General features: G+C 46.6%; 3 protein-coding genes across 3 annotated transcripts in view; all 3 read left to right on the top strand.

The window, feature by feature from the left end:
- Positions 1–358: 358 nt before the first annotated feature.
- On the top strand, positions 359–10,896 carry LOC309525808 (uncharacterized protein). Its single transcript, XM_082211394.1, has 2 exons — positions 359–423; positions 8,685–10,896. The coding sequence occupies exon 2, from the start codon at positions 8,762–8,764 to the stop codon at positions 10,172–10,174; it is 1,413 nt and encodes a 470-aa protein (XP_082067520.1). The 5' UTR covers positions 359–423; positions 8,685–8,761; the 3' UTR covers positions 10,175–10,896.
- LOC309527592 (uncharacterized protein) overlaps positions 838–23,253 on the top strand; it is a gene marked incomplete at its 3' end in the record, with an annotated part of 35,728 nt that continues 13,312 nt past the window's right edge. The window contains exons 1-2 of the mRNA XM_082214415.1: positions 838–961; positions 2,458–2,573. The remainder of the gene's footprint in view (positions 962–2,457; positions 2,574–23,253) is intronic.
- Positions 14,118–23,253, top strand: part of LOC309525805 (uncharacterized protein) — a 138,125-nt gene continuing 128,989 nt past the window's right edge. The window contains exons 1-2 of the mRNA XM_082211390.1: positions 14,118–14,242; positions 14,849–14,941. The gene's annotated coding sequence lies outside the window, so the exon portion shown is untranslated. The remainder of the gene's footprint in view (positions 14,243–14,848; positions 14,942–23,253) is intronic.

The raw sequence follows: 23,253 nt of genomic DNA, 5'->3' as shown, positions 1-23,253 counted from the left end.
GGCGTCATGATGTGGGGCTTTGAGGACACATTGTGTGTGTGAATGAAGGGGGGGGGACACTGCCTGCTGGAGGGGCAACCCCCCCCCAATCATTCTAAAAAATTATGTAACATCGGCAAGGGATTAAAAGAGATGAAGGGGGGGGGACTTTTTCCCAGTTTGGGGGGGGTCTCCTTCCCTGCCGCCTCCGGGGATCGAACCCGGGACTTTCTCAGGAGAGAATCAGGAAAACGGAGCTGGTTTGGGAGGAGGAGAATTGGTGTCTTCGGGGAGGGAGGGGCCACTCATTCCTCCCCCCCCCCTTGTCAGTGAGCTCCGCTTCCTAGGGAGGCAGGGAGGGGGGCCAAGGGGGGAGGGGAGGGGCCTGATCCACCTTCCCGGAAGAGGAGCAGCTCCGCGGAGGAGGAGGAGGAGGGGAAAGAGGTGCGAAATATATCTTATATATGGGGGGGGGGGAGAGAAGGAGGGGCTTTTCCTCCCCCTGAATCTGCAAACAGGGCAGCTGGGAAGGGGGGGGCAGGATTTGGGGCGGGGGGGTGAAAGGAAGGTGGGGGATTCCTCCCCCTCCCCCTCCCTTCTGGGGATCCGGCGAGCGGGGGAGGGGCTGGTTTAGGAGAAAGGAGCCCCTCCCCCCGAGGGGGCGCCTCCTTGGAGACCCCCAGCCCTTAGTCTTGCGGGGAAGGAAATGGGAATAGCGGAGCGAGCGAGGGAAGCGGAGGGACAGAGAGGACAAAGAGCTGCGGGGGGGGGAGGGGGGGCAGAGAACCGAGGCCCAGTGGCGTAGCGTGGGGGGTGCAGGGGGGCAACATGGGGGGGCGCTGTCACTCGCAGCTCTCTGCCCCTCCCTGGCGCAAAGCCCCGCCCCCTCAAGCTCCGCCCACCCGGAGCAGAAGCAGTGGGCATGAGAGGAGGGGGGGCTTGAATGAAGGGCATTCCAAAGCGGAAACCTCATTCCTATTGGGTAAGTCGCGGCACGTGATGGGGAGAGAGGGGGGGGGCTTCCAGCGACTTTTGTCAAAATAAAAAAAATTCCTTCCAGTAGCACCTTAAAGACCAACTAAGTTAGTTCTTGGTATGAGCTTTCGTGTGCATGCTCACCGTGTATCTGAAGAAGTGTGCATAGGCGCCGACTCCATGGGGCCTGAGGGGGCTCGAGCCCCCTCAAAAAAAATTTTGGGGGGGGCTCAGCCCCCCAATAATCTCGGGCGCCCTTCCAGCAGAGCACCGCCGCCGTCCCCCGCCTCCTCCCCACCTGCTCCCTCGCCAGCCAGCCGCGTGCCCTAGTCGGAGAGCCCCGGCCGTCCCCCACGAGATTAGGGAATCCCCGGGGGCGAGGGCTCCTGCCTCGCTGCTTTGCAGCACCACCGCCACTGCCAAGGCACTGCCGGGGGGAATTTCCTTCCTCCTGGCGGTTTCAGCGGTTTAGGGCCGGAGCGGAGGGGGCTCGCCCTCTCTTCTCCGGCTAGCCCCACGTTTCCCGCATATCAGCTGTTCCGGAGCTGATCAATAGGCGCAGCACGCTCTCCCCTATTCGTTCACGAGGAGGCGGCGCCACTTTATTTGCATATTCATGAGCTTATTTATTATTCATGAGCTTTCCCGGCCCCCCCCCAATATTTTTTATAAGTCCGCGTCCCTGGAAGTGTGCATGCACACGAAAGCTCATACCAAGAACTAACTTAGTTGGTCTTTAAGGTGCTACTGGAAGGATTTTTTTTTTTAATTTTGACTATGGCAGACCAACACGGCTACCTATCTACTACAGCGACTTTTGTGACCATCCGTTTGCTTACAAGGTTGGGTGGGAGTTTCTGAACAGGGCAGCACGACTGCAACCGCTGGGAGTGTTTCGCACCCTATTCCAGCCCCAGGTGAAATTTGTACCTGTTGATTTTGTGGTGTGTTTAAGGGCGCAGGAATCTCGCCCCCCCGCCCCGAATGACGACCATCTCATCTTGTCGTTTGGGTATATCTTCTTTTTTTTTTTTTGCATTCAAATCTTGCTGAGCGCCTTCCCACGAACATACTTTCCTTTGCCCTGGCTGGGGAAACGTAGCCAGATGGGCGGGGTATAAATAACGATAATGATAAACATAGTAGTAATTCTGTATTAGGGTTGTACTTCTTCTTTAGCTGTAGTCATGATAACTGTAAAAAGATTTCCTTTTCAGAATTATAGGTCCTGTTCTAAACAGCTGTAGGTTTCTCTCCACCCCCCCACCTTTAAAAAAATATATATTTTTAAAAGGGGGTTATTTTCTCTTTAGTAAATCGTATTTATACAGCAATCTCTTTCTTCTGTGTATTATATTTCATAACACACGAAGCAACGGTTTCAAAGGAAGTAGATGTAGAATGAATTTTGTCACTGCGCCACTGGTAAAATGTTCTCTCTCTCTCTCTCTCTCTCTCTCTCTCTTTCTTTCTTTCTTTCCCCTCCAACTTTTTCCTCCCAAGGAACTCAAAGGTGGTGTACAGGGTTCTCCATTCCCCATTTTATCCGCAAAACAACCTTCTGAGGCACATTAGGTTGAAAGACAGTGACTTGGAGAATTTCAGTAGAAATTAAGGAGGTAAGAAGAAACCTGTTGGATCAGACGAAAGGCCTACCTAGGCCAGCTTTCCTGCAGACAGGTGCATCTAATAGGTCTACAGGCAGGTCTATGAAGGTGATCACTCTCCCTGGCTGTTGCCAGCCTCCCCTCGTAACTATTTAGTGGCATGAAATCTTGAGGATCCCATTTAGCCCTAATCGGCTTTTAAAGAAATCTTAGCCTGTGGTCATCATAACCACATATGTATTTTTTATTCTACAGTCATACCTCTTGTTATGATCGGTTCAGGTTACATCTTTTCAGGTTGCGTCCCGCGGAGACCCGGAAGTACTGGAAAGGGTTACTTTTGGGTTTTGCCGCTCACGCATGCGCAGACACTCAAAATGACGTCATGCGCAGAAGCAGCGAATCGCGGCACACACAGACGTGCAGATGTGGTATGCGTTCTGCTCATGTTGCGAACGGGGCTCCAGAATGGATCCCGTTCGCAACCAGAGGTACCACTGTATTAAGCACCTTTCTTCCATAATGGAACACAGGGTGGTGTAGATGTGGTTCCTTGATTACACCGTATGTGAAGAAACATTTTCTTAGGTCTGTCCCAAATGTATTACCAATCAAAGTTTTGCCACAGGTGGTCTCCCTGTGACTTGAAATTTCAATGCATAATAATAATACAGTGGTACCTCTGGTTACGTACTTAATTCGTTCTGGAGGTCCGTTCTTAACCTGAAGCACCACTTTAGCTAATGGGGCATCCCGCTGCTGCTGCGCCGCTGCTGCACGATTTCTGTTCTCATCCTGAAGCAAAGTTCTCAACCCGAGGTATTATTTCTGGGTTAGCAGAGTCTGTAACCTGAAGTGTATGTAACCTGAAGCGTCTGTAACCCGAGGTACCACTGTACTGAACTTTGTATAGTGCTTTCCTGCATTCATTCACATTGTTTAGTTGTTATCTTTAAGCAACCTTGGAAGACTAATTAGCGCATTGTTCTGCAGCCCAAGACCTCGTTCATTTTGGCAACGAGGGCAACAAATAAAAATGATAAAAAATAAAGCAGACATGTGCTGAGGTGCCTAGATCGGGATACAAATAGCTTTCTTTCCTTCATCTGATTCCTCTTTTGGTGTGTGCAGTGGGGCTAATAAGCAGATTACAGCTGGTCTGCCTGGATCAGTTGAGGAGGGATATTTGCCAGTGTGTGTGCATGCAAGGTTGCGGGGTTGGTCGCACGCAATTTCGGCCCCAACCACTAATCTCATGCCAATCCTGAAGGGATAGTAAAAGCACCTGACTTCCTTAAAGTATCCTGGTAATTCATAGCATCCTTAGAAAACTGCAGCTCTGAGGATACTTTGGGTGAAGTCATGCCCTTTTAATGTGTGGCTTGCACACAGCCCAGCAAAGGTAAGTAAAGCTGGAGGTTAGTGGCGGGGAGAGAGTTCACCTAGTGAGATTTGAACATATTCATAATCTAGTCTCCTAGCTGCTATGCTACAACAGCTTAGAACAGCTTAGTTTATGAGCAACTTGGATTAAGAACACTGCAAACCCAGAAGTAGGTGTTTTGGTTTGTGAACTTTGCCTTGGAAGCAGAACACGTTTCGCTTCCTGTTGACCCAGTGTGGTGAAGTGGTTAAGAGCGGTAGATTCGTAATCTGGGGAACTGGGTTCGCTTCCCCGCTCCTCCACATGCAGCTACTGGGTGATCTTGGATTAGTCACACTTCTCTGAAGTCTCTCAGCCCCACTCACCTCACAGAGTGTTTGTTGTGGGGGAGGAAGGGAAAGGAGAATGGTAGCCGCTTTGAGACTCCTTCGGGTAGTGATAAAGCGGGATATTAAATCCAAACTCCTCTTCTTCTTCTTGAGTGTGTTCCATTTGTAAATTGAGTCCCCTGCTGCTATGGGAAAGCGCGCCTTGGTTTAAGAATGCTTTGGTTTAACAACGGACTTCCGGAACGGATTAAGTTCGTACAGTCGTACCTCGGGATAAATATGCTTCAGGATAAGTATTTTCGGGTTGCGCTCTGCGGTGACCTGGATTTAATGGAGCGTGTTACTTCCGGGTTTTGCCACTTACGCATGCGCAGACGATCAAAATGACATCATGTGCATGCATGGAAGCGGCGAAACACGACACGCACAGCTGCACTGTCGCGTCTTACGTTCTGTTCAGGGTGCGAACGGGGATCCAGAATGGATCCCGTTCGCATCACGAAGTACCACTATACTGTACTACCACTCCTGTCTTAAGACACAAAGTATCTGTGAAGAAGACTATGTTACTGTTTTACTATAACATACACTATGTCATGAAATTCTTGCTGTGTTACTATGAAATTGTTCTGTAGTGTTTGTCTCAATTTTAAAATTTATTTAATTTTTATGCTGCCCTTCCTCTGAGGATCACAGGGGCAGCTTACAATATAAGAACACAAAAATACATAACATAGTATCAAACAAAAACAGCAACCCTCCCACTTAACCAGAGGCCTGGGAGAAATCTAATGGAAGAGACTCGAGTGCTAAAATCCACGGGTTAGGGGGCGCAAATTACTTGCCTTACCCCGGGTGCTGACAACCCACGCTACGCCACTGCCGAGGCCCCAGTTCCGCGCCCCTCTGCGAGTTCTGGGTTCCCCCTGGCAGAAATCCCTGGGGCGCATTTGACTCCGCGCGGGTGCCGAGACACAGAAGAAGAAGAAGAAGAAGAAGAAGAGTTTGGATTTGATATCCCGCCTTTCACTCCCCTTCAGGAGTCTCAAAGCGGCTAACATTCTCCTTTCCCTTCCTCCCCCACAACAAACACTCTGTGAGGTGAGTGGGGCTGAGAGACTTCACAGAAGTGTGACTAGCTCAAGGTCACTCAACAGCTGCATGTGGAGGAGCGGAGACACGAACCCGGTTTCCCAGATTACGTGACTACCGCTCTTAACCACTACACCACACTGGCTCTCACAGCTTGGTGGATCCCTTTTGTCTAGAGATGGGGAGTCCATGGAAGGGTTAATGGGGGCGAGAGAGGCCTGGATGGAGACCCTCGTCTCCCTCCTGGGATGGGGAGAGATTTGGCAGGAAGGCTGAGCCGGCCAGGGGGGCCTCTGGGCGAAGGGGACCCTTGGGGGGGCGGAGGGAGGAAGGGAAGCATCCCTGGGGGGGGATGGAAGCCATCTTGGAGAAAGAGAGAGGGGCTGGGGGGCCGCCTGCCTTGACTTCTCCCTCCTGCCCAGGAATCTGCCATGACTCCACGTAGACCAGGGAGAGATCCCTGAGCAGGAGCCCCGATCCAGCCAGCCTCTCCTCCCCTGTAGCTCAGCCCTTGCCCTGCCTCAAGTCCCAGATCAGGAGCTGCAGGGGGCGCTGGGGGCTGTTAGAGCGAGTCCAACCATGGGGGGAAAGAGGAAAGGGAGGAAGCCCCCTTTATTATTCCCCCCCCCTTTGAGGCTTCTCTCTGGGCAACTCCAGTCTCTCCCACATTCCTGGGTTTCCGTGGAGAAGCATCTAAAGGGCTCCCCCCCCCCAGAGACACCTGGGCCCAACTCCTTCTCTCCCTTCAGCCAGGTTTCCATTATTCCCACTATATCAGATCTCTTAACTCTGTGGGATTCAAGATTGTTATGGAAATGGGTGGGTTCCCGTGCCCCCCCTCAAGAGCCTGCCTTATTATTATTATTATTACAGTGGTACCTCAGGTTACATACGCTTCAGGTTACAGACTCCGCTAACCCAGGATGAGAACAGAAATTGTGGTCCAGCAGCGCGGCAGCAGCAGGAGGCCCCATTATGTTAAGAACACTTTCTTAACCACCGGAACGAATTGAGTACTTAACCCGAGGTACCACTGTGCTGCAGTTTCAGTTATTGTTATTTATTTATTGTGATGGGATGATGAGCTGCTTGTGCGTAAAATCGTAGTCCCTCAGAGTTTGTTCAAGTCCACAAACCTCTGTCTGTGACGGAGCCCCTCAGACATGGCTGCTCTAGTCACTTGCAGATTCCGACCGTGGTTGCTTTCGGAATCGCTTCCAGCATAAAAGCTCCTTAACAGAAAGACGTCTTCTGGACTCACGGCGTGACAGTTTCCGGCGAGGAGTGGGTCTCCCTATGGGAGGTCCAGAAACCTCCCCACTGTTCTCGCTGGACGTGTCCCTGAGCCCTCCCTCTTGCTCGCTTTCCCTCAGAGACCCACCTCTCCCCCTGCTGGTTCCTGCTTTACCTGCTGGGTCTCTCCCAGCCTCCGTGAGCCCTTCCACCACCTGTTCCTCCGATGGCAGTTCCCTGACATCCATTTAATCTATTAGTTGCTTTCTCTTGCCCAGGTCAGCCCAAAGTGACTTTCAACCAGTTGTTGTTGTTGTTATGTTCCACGGTGACACTCCAAGGCCTTCTTTGTCATGTTTCCTGTATTTTGGGGGAAGAGAGAAGGCTGTTCTCGGGGCCTGCTCCCCCACTAGGGAAACTGAGGCAGCCCCCTCAGGCAGGAGGTGCAGGGAGGGGCAAGGAGGGGACGAAGCGGAGTCCCATTTGGCCAGCCCTGATTTAACCCTCTATCCTCTCATCCAGTGGAAGGTGCTGTCCCATTGCCAGTGTCCTAGACACAATGCAGCCGCCTTGGGAAGTCAATGGTGCAAGATGATTTGGGAATGTGTGCAGTTGGTTGGACTGTATCAGGAAGATGTTGGAGATAACGGAGGAAGGAGGAATGAAAGCGTTTTCAGAGGAGGAGGAAGAAGGGGAAAGTGTCCCCCCAGATAAGACGGTTCCTCTAGGGCTCAGTGTTACTTGGGAGTTGGTGAAATTGGATCTTAAGGGTTCTTGAGACATTTCTAAGGTATTGTGATTGGTATCCAGACCCTAACACTATAAAGCCAAGGTGTCCCCACTGAGCAGTTTATCAAGCCTGCTGGCCGCTGGGGAAGACATTCAGAAGGAAATGGTTTGTCCCCAAAGTTGCTTCCTTCCTTTGTCTGCTGCTGCTGCCCACACTAAAGGAATGTCTGGATGAAATCCCAGGGATGTCTGGCTCCTATTACAAAGAGATCCAGTTGATATTCTAGAAAAAAGTGTGGCTAAGATTCTGAGTCACAATCATGGCTGAGAAATACAGCCAGGGAATATGAAACTGATTTGAAGATTGGTTTATTCTTTACATTTCATTATTCTTATTCTTATTATATTACATTCAGGTGGACACACCACTGGTTTCATCATCTTTCTATTCTTTTCCACACTCAGTGTTATTCACCTTTAATACTCACCTTTTTCAGTGTCACACATATTTTTATCTTGTGATCTTCAAATGAAAAGAGGTATAGAAATTTAATAAATAATTCCCAGTTGGAGCAGAGCTAGAATATCCAGAAGCCCTTGGCCACCCAGGGCAAAGGAGGAAGAACAGTGAGAGAGGCCTGGACAGGGAATCTCCGCTAAGATAAGCCAGTGTCAGGAGGCAGGTGTGAGACCCGGCGGCATATAATTATTATAAATCATAATAGGGGTGGGTGTCTCAATCTGGCCATCCCAGCAGTCAGGCTCCAGCTGCTTTCCTTCTGCATCTCCAGCTCTCTCCATTCAAGAATGCAAGGCTGAGAGATGGAGGTCCAACCCCAAGAACATTCTCCAACTGAGCACTCCTTCAACCGACCACAAGCACCAAGCCTTGTCACTAGACTTACATATGGGTCTCCCAAAATGGTCAGTATGGACCTCCTGAGGCCAAAGGGAATGTGCAGGTGATGAATAAAGATCTAGAGGTCGAAGGGGACAAAATGTGGCCCAAGGGGTGGAGGATTATAGTGCAGCAGATGAAGAACTTCATGATGAATTTAGGACCCTGATTAATATTGGCCAGGTTCATGGAACATATAGCAGCTCCCGTTCCTGTGAGAAACCACTTTTTATAAAACATAAACCCCACAGCTCAACCGTATTATAAGATAATGCTGCTTCATTAATGCTTAATTAAAGGTTAGGAAAGGCTGATGATGCATTACCATTATTAAACATTATTTCATCTGTCTTTCCGAAAAATTTGGAACATATGGAGGACGGGAAAGAATGTACGAGACGTCAAAATAAGAGCAGATGCTAATTGATGTGTGTATTATTCCTTTGATCTCTTCCTAGGTTTCCTTTCCCCCCGCTCCTCCCTGTTGAAAGAAGACAATGGAGAAGGCAGTCAAAATTCTGGAGGGCCATGTCAAATGGGAATAACGAAGAAACCATATAAATTCATGGAATGTGAAAAGAGAGAGGAGAAACAATTTGAAAGTATGGAGTGTGGGAAGAGTTTCACTGACAGTGGAACACTTGGAAAACATCAATGGACTCACACAGGGGAGAAACCATTTAAATGCATGGAGTGTGGAAAAAGCTTTGGTTGGAGTTCAAACCTTCGTATACATAAACACACTCACACAGGGGAGAAACCATATAAATGTAAGGAGTGTGGAAAGAGCTTCAGTCAGATTGGACACCTTAGAAACCATCAACGAACCCACACAGGAGAAAAACCATATAAATGTATGGAGTGTGGAAAGAGCTTCACCGATAGTGGAACATTTAGAAAACATCAACAGACACACACGGGCGAGAAACCATTCAAATGCATGGAATGTGTAAAGAGCTTCAGTCAAAGTAGACGCCTTAGAATCCATCAACGGATTCACACAGGGGAGAAACCATTTAAATGTTTGTGGAATGAGTGTGGAAAGAATTTCAGTACAAAGAGAGGACTGAATATTCATCATAAAACTCACACTGGGGAAAAACCATTTAAATGTATGCTGTGTGAGAAGAGCTTCACTGTTAGTAGAACACTTAGAAACCATCTTCGAATTCACACAGGGGAAAAACCATATAAATGTATGGATTGTGGAAAGAGATTCAGTCACAGTGAAACACTGAGAAAACATCAACGGACTCACACAGGGGAGAAACCATTTAAATGCATGGAATGTGGAAAGTGCTTTATTGATGGTACAACACTTAGTATCCATCATCAAACTCACACAGGGGAGAAACCATTTGAATGTAAGGAGTGTGGAAAGAGCTTCACTACTAGCAGAAGCCTTAGAATCCATCAACGGACTCACACAGGGGAGAAACCATTTAATTGCATGGATTGCGGTAAGAACTTCCTTGATCGTGGAACACTTAGAATCCATCAACGGACTCACACAGGGGAAAAACCATTTGAATGTAAGGAGTGTGGAAAGAGCTTCACTTGTAATAGAGCAGTAAGAAGACATCAATGGACTCACTCAGGGGAAAAACCATTAAAATGCATGGAATGTGGAAAGAGTTTTATTGAGAGAAGAGAGCTGAGAACCCATCATCGAACTCACACTGGGGAGAAACCATTTAAATGCACCGAGTGTGGAAAGAGCTTCAATCGCAGTGGAACACTTAGAAAACATCAACGGACTCACACAGGGGAGAAACCATTTAAATGCATGGAATGTGGAAAGAGCTTTATTGATGGTGCAGCACTTAGTATCCATCATCAAACTCACACAGGGGAGAAACCATTTAAATGTAAGGAGTGTGGAAAGGGCTTCACCAATGTTGGAAATGTTAGAAGACATCAACGGACTCACACGGGAGAAACCATTTAAATGTATGGAGAGTTGAAAGAGTTTTAGAGTGGAACCCTAATTTCACACACAGGAAACTTAGACGACATCAACAGACTCACTCGGAGACAAGCAAATAAATGTATGGAGTGTGGAAGGAGCGTCAATAGAAGTGGAAACCTTAGCAAACATCAGCGAACTGAAAAAGGGAAAACCACTTACGTATATGGAGCGTACATAGAGCTTCAGTCCTGATGTTCTTAGAAACCATCAATGGACTCGCAAGGAGTAAAAGCTTTAAGAGTTGAAACCCTACAATCCACAAACTGAAAAATCTAAAATGGTTTGAATGGAAGGAGTGTGGTGCTGGGATGTATGCTGGGATGTTTTTGCCTCTACGCATGGGTCTGGGAATGTTCTGATCAGTTCACATTGAGTTCAGTACCCTGACCTGTTCTTAACGCATTGTTGACCACATCTATGGAACGCGATTGTTATGTTCTTTCATGTCATGCAAAATCAATCATTAGTAATAGTTTAAGTCTTGATACTCAATCACTAGTTAATAGTTTAATAAGGAGGTTTCACGCATGTCCAATTCTGTGTTCCCTTTCCCACCCTTTAATCTATTGATGATTAATACCTATATTCAACCCTTGCATTGTATTCATGTTAACCAATCAGCAACAAGCACATATGTAATGCTGTAATATTCAATAAAGGGACTCTCTGAGACTTGCTCGAGAGATGCCTCCCATATGACACCTTGCCATTCATCTTTCGCTTATTTCAACCCAACAGTGTGGGAAGTGTTTCAATTGCTTTATATATAGATAATTTTATTAATATAGTGGTACCTTGGGTTACATACGCTTCAGGTTACAGACTCTGCTAACCCAGAAATAGTGCTTCAGGTTAAGAACTTTGCTTCAGGATGAGAACAGAAACCGTGCTCCAGCGGCAGAGCAGCAGCAGGAGGCCCCATTAGCTAAAGTGGTGCTTCAGGTTAAGAACGGACCTCTGGAACGTATTAAGTACTTAACCTGAGGCACCACTGTATATAATTTTATTTACAAATTGCGTTCAAAAATGGAAGCATTCACCTCTGGGTTCTTGGCGTTTGAAAGCGCCAAACGTTCAACTTCCGAAGCGTTCAACAACCGAGATTCCACTGAGTATCCAGCAATAGTGTGTTGTCCAACGATATCCATTCTTTTAACCAACACAAAGAGGCTGCCTCGTAGTAGAAAATCTAGCAGTGCGAAGCCACCTCTATTTTTAGTATCTATCAAAATTTTATACTTTATTCTTGGTGTTTCCCCTCTGCTAGAGTAATCATGAAATATCTCTTTGCCATTTGTTAAAGAAGCTTGTATTATTTATTATTGGTAATTTAAAATAAAAACAGTATATTAGGTAAAACATTTCTCTTTATGGTTGAAATCCTTTGTAAAAGTGAAAGTTTCATCCTCCCCTATATTTCCAAATGTTTTTAACATTTTTTGATACTTTAACGTAATTGGAATATGTTGTAATTCAGTGTTGTTCAAATAAACCCTTATTTAGTCTCCATCTATACCATGAACTCTTTTCACCCCTCATTATCATCCATGTTGAGTTTTGATCTGATATAGTTCTTGGCTGGATCTCTACAGTCTTTAATCCTGTAGGCAGTCCCTTCAATATCCAGATCATGTTTCTTCTTCCCGCAGAATCCTTTGAATCAGAAGAACATGTTTACTCTTGTTCTAATGGGGGTCTGAATCTCCAAGCATCTGGGTTGGCAAACTAAGGCCTGTGGGCCGGATCAGGCGCAATTGCCTTCTGGATCCGGCCTGCGGACGGTCCAGGAATCACCGCGTGCATTGCCAGCACGCACGTTCTTTCCCTCTTCCTCACACGGCGGCGCTTTTCTCCTGAGGGACGAGCAATCTTGTCCCACACCGGGTGCCATCAACGGGGGGAGTCGGCTCACCCGCCTGCCTGCCTCAGAAGGGTGGCGCTGGGAAGGGGGTGTGACGCTGGCTGCCGGCTGCTGCTGGGTTTTCCTCTTGCTCCTCCTCCCTCTCCCTCAGTCCGCCCTTCCTTCCTTTTCTGTGCCCCTTCTCCGTGCCGCTTCCTCATGCGCTTTCTTCGTCACCCTCTCCCTCCTTCATTCCTCCCATGGCGTTTCTCCCTCCTCTATGTGACATCCTTTTATATATTTGAACATGGCTACCATTATCCTAGGGACGCGGGTGGCGCTGTGGGCTAAAGCCTCAGCGCCTAGGGCTTGCCGATCGAAAGGTCGGCGGTTCGAATCCCCGCGGCGGGGTGCGCTCCCGCTGCTCGGTCCCAGCGCCTGCCAACCTAGCAGTTCGAAAGCACCCCCGGGTGCAAGTAGATAAATAGGTACCGCTTACCAGCGGGAAGGTAAACGGCGTTCCGTGTGCGGCTCTGGCTCGCCAGAGCAGCGTTGTCACGCTGGCCACGTGACCCGGAAGTGTCTCCGGACAGCGCTGGCCCCCGGCCTCTAGATGTGAGATGGGCGCACAAACCCCAGAGTCTGTCAAGACTGGCCCGTTCGGGCAGGGGTACCTTTACCTTTACCATTATCCTACAGGACCCATGGATCCCCACTTTGGGGGAACAGAGGAGAGAGACTGAACAGGCCACCCGCCCCCTCTAAAATGCCTCACCAGAGCAAAGCACCTGCTCTTCCTGAGACTGGAGTGAGTGATGGGGGGAAGAGGGAGGAAATGTGCAGATACCCCTCCAAATCCAGTGTGCATGAATGCATGTCTTCTGCCAGGGGGAACAACCTGCAGGGAAGGGGTGTGTTTCAGGACATGCAAGGTCAGAGTGCAACCCAGTCATAAGTTGGCTGTGTTGCCTGGATCCATTGTTGTAACCATATCAAAAAAGTATTTGGTATTTTGCCTTCTTTTGAGACACTTTCCGTCAGTGTTCTCTCATAGTCCAGTGATCCTACTCCCTTAAATTCACCCGTAATAATTATATTTCTGTCATAGACCTCAGACATTCTTTCCTCCAATAGTTGGAAGAAATTTCATGCGAAGAGGGGCTCTGAATCTGAAAGTCCCAGTCCCAAATCTTGATCCTGCCACCCTAAGATATTATAAGCAAGCCCCACATTCCTCTTTCCACCTGCAATAGGGAGGTTAGAACAACACTTAATACCCTCCAGGGATCATAAGAGCCACAATTGCTTTGCATTCACAAACGCTGTGTGAAATATCACTAGTGAACGGAATAATTCACACAAGGAAACCAACAACAGTATTAAGAGAGAGGAAAACTGGATTTGAAATGACCCAACCACAAGATGAGAAGTCTCCCTCCTAAATGAGGGAAGGGGGAGGCATGGGGGGGGCTTTTGAAGTCTCCCTGCTGGCGAGGGAATTCCAGAGCAAGGGAATCCCTCACTGCCTCATCTCCAGCAGGAAGGGGGGGGGGTTTCCAGACTGGGACCCTTCCCTCTTAGGGGGAGGTGCTGGGGCCTGGGCAGCTGGAGGGAGGGATGGACCTCAGCCTGCAGAAATGCAACTCCCCCCTTCCTCTCCCAGGACTCTTGTGGTGTTGCAGGTGAGTGACAAGGCAAGACTCAAGAACCCCTCTCAATCCAGGGGGTGGTGTTTTCAACGGGGGGGGGAGAGGGGCTGGTGTTTGGAGCTGGGCTGGGCTGTCAGGGGGCGAAGCTCAGCCATGCAGCCCTTGCTCCGCAGGCAGAAGGACCCCGGCTGAGGGCTTGGCATGCAGAAGGAGGCCCAGGAGGAGACCCTCCCCCGGCCTCCACTTGCCCAGTTGGGGGGGCGGGGGCCGGGTCCCCATGGAGCCCCCAGAGCAGGAGGCCAGAGGCAGCGCCGCCCCGTCGCCTTCCCCTCCGGACACTGGGAGGGGCTGCTCTTGGGGACGTAGCTCTAGGGACACGCGCGTCGGGAAAGGAGCCGGAAGTGGCGCTGCCAAACGCGCCGGAAGTGGCCAGACAGGGAAAGGAGGAGGAGGGGCGTCGCTGAAGAGCCCCCCCTCCCCCCGCCGCCCCCGCCGCCCTTTCTATTGCAGACAAGGAGAGCGGACTAATCCGGAGCCAGGGAGGCGGAGGACCAAGAGGTAAAGGGGGAGGGAGAGAAGGGGGGGGAATAGAGGGGGGGAGAAGGGGGGAGGAGGACGAAGAGACCCCCCCCAAGGAAAACGCCCTCCCTGGGGTCGCCCGTCGACAGGGGCCCCGATCCAGGCCCCGACCCAGGGGGGAAGGGGGGGGGACCCAAGACCTGCAAGATCTCCTGGGCAGCAGCAGCAGCACCGCCAGACTCCCCTTTCTCTTCCCTGGGGGGCCGAGAGATGCTCAGCTGCCCTGGCGGGAAGGGGAAGGAGGACCCCGAGCAGGGCTGGGGGTGGGGCTGAGGCCCCCCATTCTCCCTGGGGTCGCCTGGCTGGGGAAAGGGAGAGAGGGAGTCCAGGGAAGGGTTAATGGAAGGGGGAGGAGCCTCGACAGAGACCCCTCCCCTTCCATCACATCTTATTCCCTAGTCTCCAGTCTGGCAGTCCCAGATCATCTGCATTCACTAGGACTCATCTCCATACTTTGGATTGTCCTGAATACCACCAATTATAGCCTAGCCCAAACCCAAAAGTCCTGCTAGGATGCATCTTGGCTTGCCTGCTGATGAAACTGAGTGTGTGAGGATTGATAATATTGTCATTTATCCGTTTTAGACCCCTAAGTAGTAGCCGTTGCCAGGACATTGTCCTGTTTGCCTCTGTATAGTGCCATCCTTATTTCAGACGTTGTGGTAGATTGCAATCAGGGTGGATTTGATATAAGTCAAATTGATTTCAATCACAATTTACAATAAATCACTAGTCAGTATGATTCTATTTAAATCCAAAATTTCTGATTTTGTTACACTATTAGAAATACACAGACAGATAATTATGAAATCATTCTGAGGTTTAATAAGTTTACTGTCTATATTTGGACAACATTTCTGCTGTAATTTATTGGAAAGAGAAAAATAATCATTTCCTTAGTAACAACTTAAACAATTTATTTAACTAAAACAATATTATAGCATGTTGGTAAAAAGATTTTTTATATATATAAAAAACAACAACCAAGCAGACTGAGTTTTAGCGCACATGAAAAACTCAGAACTTACGCCTTTCACCACCTCCACTACCAGCCACCCCTTTGGATTGGCTTCTGCATCCAGGTGCCTATTCTGTACAGTTAAGTGTTAGTGCGGTTGTTAGAACCCAGTGGGATTGGGAAGAGGTTGCCATCCCTGAAAGGCCTTCAGCGCTTGCCTCAAGTCTGACTTGCACAATTATTACACAAAGACCCCAAGATGTGTGGAGTATTCTGCTCACAAGGTTGCACTTTCGTTTTTACTGCTTCACACTTAGCTACTTGTGCAGATCTCTTCCTCGCAAACCATCTGTTCATTGAACCTCTTAGAACTCAGCATTTAAGGGGTTGATTCTGTGTATATAATTCTGCATTGGAACAATGGGATTAAGGTTTTCCGTCAACTCTGTATGTTTATTTTATAACATTTTTTCTGTAAAGAAAAGGCATGTTATCTCTGCAGATACACAAATTCACACTTTTGAGAATGGCAAAAACAAGCATCTGTGACAATATCGTCTCTTTAGAAAAACTTCCCCAAATAATCTTACAAAAACCTCTGGAAGAGCATGACATTGTGAATGGATTAATGGAATTCATTTACCCAAAAAATTAAATATTCCATATAAAGCCTCATGCTAGATAATTAAAAAGAAATCCTTATTTCCTGATGAATAGCCTTTGGACTATAATGTAATTAAATATAAAACTATCTTTAGATAGACTTTTTCCTCTAAAAGCATTTTATTTTTTTTTAAATTCTGATTAAAAAAAATCTGATTTAAATAAAAAAATCCGATTTTAATTTTTTTTAAAAAATCATTGATTATATCCACCCTGATTGCAATCTTTAGCTGCTGATAACATGGCAACGTTTAGCAGCTCATATTGTGAGGTTTAGCTGGTGAGAACATTGCAACTGTTAGCTGACGAGTTATCACGATATTGAAAATCAGATATGTCCTAGTCCTTATACACATTGGATTTGCGATATGATGTCAGCTCAAATATTAGGAAACAGTTAGCACATTAACATCAAGCCCAGCTCTAATTATGACCTAAATTTCTGGCCAAGTGTATCATTGCAGATTTTACCAGTTTTATTTTGCTTCCCATTCTAATAGTATCTCATACATTTTGGAAAGTTTTTTTAAAAAATTGTTCAGTAGTACCTAAGAGACCAACTAAGTTTGTTCTGGGGATGAGCTTTCGTTTGCATGCACATTTCTTCAGATTTGACAATTTTCTACCTGAAATTTGGGAAACACTTTCTCTTTCCTCGCCATAATATCTCTTTCAAACTGTGAACTTTCAGTCCAAAAACCTCTCCCTTTATCTTGTCCAAACAAGATGATTTGATGGTATTGAAACCAATCTGCCATCACACCTCCCACCTCATCCTGTTTATTCAGTTTTATTTCTTCTTCCGAAAAGTCCAAAAGATCTCTGTAAGTTGCCCATTGCTTCTTCCGTATTGCATTTTTTAAAAAGCTGTTGCTTTTGTGGGTGGAAGCCAAAGAGGTGTTTTTCTTTCCAGCAGATTATTATATTTATCCCATACTGTAAAAAGGATTTTCTGAATAACCTGATTCATAGAGCTCTTGTGTGTTTTAGTTTTATCCTGCCATAAATAAGCGTGCCAACCAAACATATTCTTGTTTGATGTTTAGTTGTTTAGTCGTGTCCGACTCTTCGTGACCCCATGGACCAGAGCACGCCAGGCACTTCTGTCCTCCACTGCCTCCCGCAGTTTGATCAAACTCATGCTGGTAGCTTCAAGAACACCATCCAACCATCTCGTCCTCTGTCGTCCCCTTCTCCTTGTGCCCTCCATCTTTCCCAACATCAGGGTCTTTTCCAGGGAGTCTTCTCTTCTCATGAGGTGGCCAAAGTCTTGGAGCCTCAGCTTCACGATCTGTCCTTCCAGTGAGCTCTCAGGGCTGATCTCCTTCACAATGGATCGGTTGGATCTTCTTGCAGTCCATGGGACTCTCAAGAGTCTCCTCCAGCACCATAATTCAAAAGCATCAATTCTTTGGCGATCTGCCTTCTTTATGGTCCAGCTCTCACTTCCATACATCACTACTGGGAAAACCATAGCTTTTACTATACGGACCTTTGTTGGCAAGGGGATGTCTCTACTTTTTAAGATGCTGTCTAGGCATCTTAAAATATTTTCTTACGACCTTTGTTGTAAGAAAAAACCTGCTCCTTTCCCCTTATGGGGTATTCAAGAGCCCATATAGTCCTTAAGTGGGTTCCATATTGGTAGGAGAAAATAACAGAGGCCAACCAGAGTATATGGAGAAGCAAAGTGGCTAGTAAGCCTGATCTTTGCTGCAACAGTGTCCCCCCCTCACCACAACCAGGAGGGAGGTGTGCACGGCCTTATATAGTCTTTTGAAATTGCCCGCCCAAGACCCCCCCCCCCAAATATCATACAGAAGGAGACTGTTTACAGCAGGAATACATCACAGGAGGCAGTCTACAGCAGAAAACCTGTCCCCAAGGATACCTGTTAATGGTCACTGACTGCATTACCTGGGCAGCCTGGCCATTCTTTTGTGATGGTAAATACTTTAGTTCCTGAATCCAGATCACAGGCCCACCCTGTTCATCCCTCCTTAAGGCAGTATTTGTAAGCACAAAGACAATGGGAAGGCTTCCATTTGCCTCCCTTGCTGCAGAGGAATATTTGAGTATATTTCTGAGCACAATTCAAAGTGTTGGTGCTGACCTTTCAAGCCCTAAACGGCCTCAGTCCTGTATACCTGAAGGAGCGTCTCCACCTCCATCGTTCAACCTGACACTGAGATCCAGCGCCGAGGGCCTTCTGGCGGTTCCCTCCCTGCAAGAAGTGAGGTTACAGGGAACCAGACAGACGGCCTTCTGGGGAGTGGCGCTTGCCCTGTGGAATGTCCTCCCATCAGATGTCAAGGAAATAAGCAGCTATCTTATTTTTAAAAGGCATCTGAAGGCAGCCCTGTTTAGAGAAGTTCTTAATATTTAATGCTTTACTGTTTTTAACACTCGATTGGGAGCCACCCAGAGTGGCTGGGGAAACTCAGCCAGATGGGCAGGGTATAAATAATAAATTATTATTACTATTATTATTAGTAGTCTGTGGTGCTCAATGTTTAGGTATAGTAAATACTAGGATTTAATTAGAACTTGTGTGTTATAGCAGGGATATGCCCAGGCTTCAGCATACAGGCAACTCTCTGCAAGCCGTGGGAGCCCAGCGCGGGTTCCTCCTACGTCTTGCGGAGATCTGCGTGACGCCTGGAGAGCGAGAGCAACCCTTCTCGCTCTCCAGGCTTCAGCGAAAGCCTGCATTCGCCCCATAGGACGCACACACATTTCCCGTTCATTTTTGGAGGGGGAAAAGTGCGTCCTTGTCAGTGTTTGTAAAAAGCAAAAAAAAAAAAAAAAGAAGAAGGAAAGGGTTCTGACCTCCCTTTGTCTCCTCAGTCTCCTTGTCGGCACAAAAAGAGTCCACGAAAATATTCTTGCAGAGTTTTATTCTTAAAAGTCTTTGTGCAAAACACGACTGAATAACTATACACACCAGCACCAACCAACCAACCAACCAACCAACCAACCAACTAACCCAAACACCAGCCTCAGCAACAAACTAACATTTCATGCTGACCCAGCTTTATTCGCATTAAAGAAACAGCGGCCATTTTAGCCGTGACAGTCCTATGGGGCGAAAAATACGGTACGTAACACTTAGCTTCTGTTACACATTATATCCACATAAGTCAATAGAAAAAGTATAAAGAGATGATGTTCCCTTTGGGAAATTTGGTTTTGGCAACCGCAAAACAACATCCTTGAAATCATATTATATTTAGAAATGACTTTGGCCACGTAGTAAACAACAGGTTTTTTCTTTTCAAATTTAATGAGTTTAGAGTTTATTGTACACTAAGCGGGGCACTTTTATACATATCAATGCGTCCCAATGTCTTAGTGTATCAAAGTGCCCCAACGGACATTTTCAAAAATCTAACAATTGTTAATAAAGCCACTGAACTTATTTGAAAATCACCTGTAATCCTGATTACTGAGTGGAATAACTTACCTTTGGTATTTTTAAATCTTTTATTTTTAAATAATATTTATTACTTTTAAACCTTACAAAAAAGAGAGAAGAAAAGAAAAAAAAGAAAAACAAAAGAAAGAAAAAACAATACAATACAATATATAAACAATACACAACACGACATTAACACATTAAACAAAACAACAACAAAAACAATTCAAAAAGAACACACATCATACCATCTCAATACCCTCTCTTTTATTCCCTTGTTTCATCGACTTCCTCTCACCTCCCATTTCTATAAATTATTTCAGCAAGTCCTTTCCATCTTTCTCTATTTTCTGTCATATAGTTATCTCAACATATTTTAACCTTATTTTCCATTAATACTAAAATACGTATTTATGCTTAATTCCTTATAACATTTCTACTAAAGCCATATAATTTCATTCCAACATTTTCCTAACACTCATTAATTTTACATTACAATGGTGCCTCGCAAGACGAAAAGAATCCATTCCGTGAGTCTCTTCGTCTTGCGGTTTTTTCGTCTTGCGAAGCAAGCCCATTGACGGCTTAGCGGATTAGCGCTATTAGTGGTTTAGTGGATAAGTGGCTTAGCGGCTTAGAAAAAGGGGGGGAAGGAAAAAAACCCCGCAGGAAGTCGCAAGACATTTTCGTCTTGCGAAGCAAGCCCGTAGGAAATTCGTTTTGCGAAGCAACTCCAAAATGGAAAACTCTTTTGTCAACTCCAAAATGGAAAACTCAAGTCCAGGTCCCAGAGGTCAATAAATCCCTGCATGAAGGGATCTATGCAACTTTCCTTCTCCAGTCCAAGTGGGGCTCCAATCCTCAAAATCTGACTTTCCCTAAATTCAATCATAAAAGGCATCAACTTATAGTCATCAAATTACATGTGTAAGGCTGGGGCTCTCTCCCTGTCTACTGGTGCTATTTTAGGTTCAACAACGACAACTTTCTCCCCCGCCTTCTCTACAATTTGCCATGTCAAAGTAGATCCCTGTATCGATTCCTGAATAGTTTCTGTATTAATGTTCGCTTTTTGTCCAAAATTAGTCACTCTTTGTCCCAAGTTATCAATTTCTATAGTCATCACATCCATCTTCTTATGGAGCTGTTCCAGTGAGTCATTTATCTTACATAATGCAACCACTAAGGCTTCTTCTGTCAACATTCTTAACAATCCAAGGTCAGTCCCAGATTCTCACAGTTTTTTATCTTGCAGCTGGAGATCCCCCCAGCTCAACTCATGTTACTCATGTAACAATTTCAAAAGCTTCTTCTAGAGGGAAACAATTTCGATTTGTATCAATCCTTTTAAGCACAGTTCAAACAATAAAGTTAGTTTCAATTTTCAGTTACTTTTACTCCTTTTTAAACGCAGAGGGAGACAATGGAAACAATGTATTTCTCTTATTTAACTAGCTGTCAACGAACGATCTATTCAGATTCAATGGGCAATTCCAAAACGTCGGTCTTACTAGCAGACCGTTTCCAGGTTCAGAGCGGTGGTAATTTGACTTTCTTCACTCTCTCCTGCAGGCTTACACGATCCAAAATTTCCCCCCTCTTCTCCTGCTTCCAAGGGGGGTTTAGTGATTTTAACCGATGGAAGTTTAATCCTTTACGGAAGGCTTTCCAAGACTTGCAGCCTCTATGCTTCAGTCTATTTACAAAAAGGGGAGGCGGACTTCCTTTTTGAAACCTCCCCGTTTCGGTGCCAAATTAAGACGTTTAAAGATCCAATTTTCCGTTCTACTCACGGGTAATTGTCTTAGAATCAAATTGTCCACAGGAAAAAGTCAGCGCTCTCCAGCAATAGCAATGCGGCTTCACTCCGTGAAAGAAGCAGTCAATTCGAAGCACCGCGCCACTCACCCGTCGCTCCAGATCCCCGAAAACAGGTTTCCCCGCGAGTAGAGGAGGCGCAAAAGGTGCCAGCCGAATCCCACGTTCACAGGCTTCTCCCGCCTGTGATTTTTAGTGGGTCTCCGCCTTCGCCGTGGCGGCCAGACCCAGATTTCCACAAAGCAAGTTCCTCCCGATCAGAGGAATTCAGCCATTACTGGAGGCGCTAACCCTTAGTGTATCAAAGTGCGCCAACGGACATTTTCAAAAATCTAACAATTGTTAATAAAGCCACTGAACTTATTTGAAAATCACCTGTAATCCTGATTACTGAGTGGAATAACTTACCTTTGGTATTTTTAAATCTTAACTAAATGACGTAAAAAAGTGTTGGAACACTTTTACATTTCACATAATTTTTAGATGGTCGTGCTAAAAACACACCTACTCTCTTCAAACGCCAACGGCTAACTGGCGGCCAGCGCAGTCGCAACTCTTCTACTCACACATGCATAGGCACATTTGGGTGATGTCGCGACACGAATATCATCTCTTGATATTGAAATATTATTGGTGTGTCAATGTCCCCCTTGCGTCAATGTGCCCCACCTCCCCCATTCCGCATTTTCAGAGGAGGGGGGGAAGGGGAAAGTGTGTCCCCCCAGATAAGACTCCCATCCTCCCTGGCCATGGGCCATCCTTGCTTGGGCAGGTGGTACTTTGAGTCCAACCACAACTGGAGGACCAGAGATTTGCGGAAATAAATCTTTGGGTCCAGGCAGCGCTTCCTCGGCGTAGGCTCTGCTGACCTGGCCAAAGAAATGCAGAGTAGCAGCGGTCCTGCTTCCGTGTGAGATAAAGGGATAAATCAAGTCCAGAGACAGTCCTTTCTTATCTCCAGTAGCTTTATTTACAGAGTAATAAATCCATCAGACACCATCGGAAACTTCGGCCATTTCTCTGTGCTTTCCAAAAGCACACTCACAGCAGCTTCTAAGCTGAGCTGCTTCTCTGTCCGTTGCAGAGACAGATCTGAAGAGCGTCAGAACAACATCCTGTGATGCACTTCTCTGCATCCAGCTCCTCCCAGATCCAGATACAGGACACCACGGAGTTTTAACCTTGTCAGTTCCAAACTCCACAAGAGATGCCTCAACTCAGCACAGAAGGTTCCTCTAGGGCGCAGTGTTACTTGGGAGTTGGTGGAACTGGATCTTAAGGGTTCTTGAGACATTTCCAAGGGATTATGATTGGTATCCAGACCCTAACACTATAAAGCCAAGGTGTCCACACTGAGCAGTTTATCAACCCTGCTGGCCGCTGGGGAAGACCTTCTGAAGGAAGTGGTTTGCCCCCAATGTTAATTCCTTCCTTCCTCTGCTGCTGCTGCCCACACTAAAGGAATGTCTGGATGAAATCCCAGGGATGTCTGGCTCCTATTACAAAGAGATCCAGTTGATATTCTAGAATAAAGTGTGGCTAAGATTCTGAGTCACAATCATGGCTGAGAAATACAGCCAGGGAATATGAAACTGATTTGAAGATTGGTTTCTTCTTTACACATTATTATTATTATTATTATTATTAATATTATTATTATTATTATTATATTACATTCAGGAGGACACACCACGGGTTTCCTTCTTCTTTCTTTTCTTTCCAACAATCATAATTATAATTATAATTATAATTATAATTTATTATTTATACCCCGCCCATCTGGCTGGGCCTCCCCAGCCACTCTGGGTGGCTTCCATAGAAACCAAAAATACAGTAAAATATCACACGTTAAAAACTTCCCTGAACAGGGCTGCCTTAAGATGTCTTCTGAATGTCAGGTAGTTGTTTATCGCTTTGACATCTGCTGGAAGGGCGTTCCACAGGGCGGGCACCACTACCGAGAAGGCCCTCTGCCTGGTTCCCTGTAGCTTTGCTTCTCGCAATGAGGGAACCGCCAGAAGGCCCTCGGCGCTGGACCTCAGCGTCCGGGCAGAATGATGGGGGTGGAGACGCTCCTTCAGGTATACTGGACCGAGGCCATTTAGGGCTTTAAAGGTCAGCACCAACACTTTGAAT

The sequence above is a fragment of the Podarcis vaucheri genome, assembly GCF_965113315.1.
Source record: "Podarcis vaucheri genome assembly, chromosome: 2".
Lineage (NCBI taxonomy): Eukaryota > Metazoa > Chordata > Lepidosauria > Squamata > Lacertidae > Podarcis > Podarcis vaucheri.
This window is presented reverse-complemented; position numbering and strand designations above follow the sequence as displayed.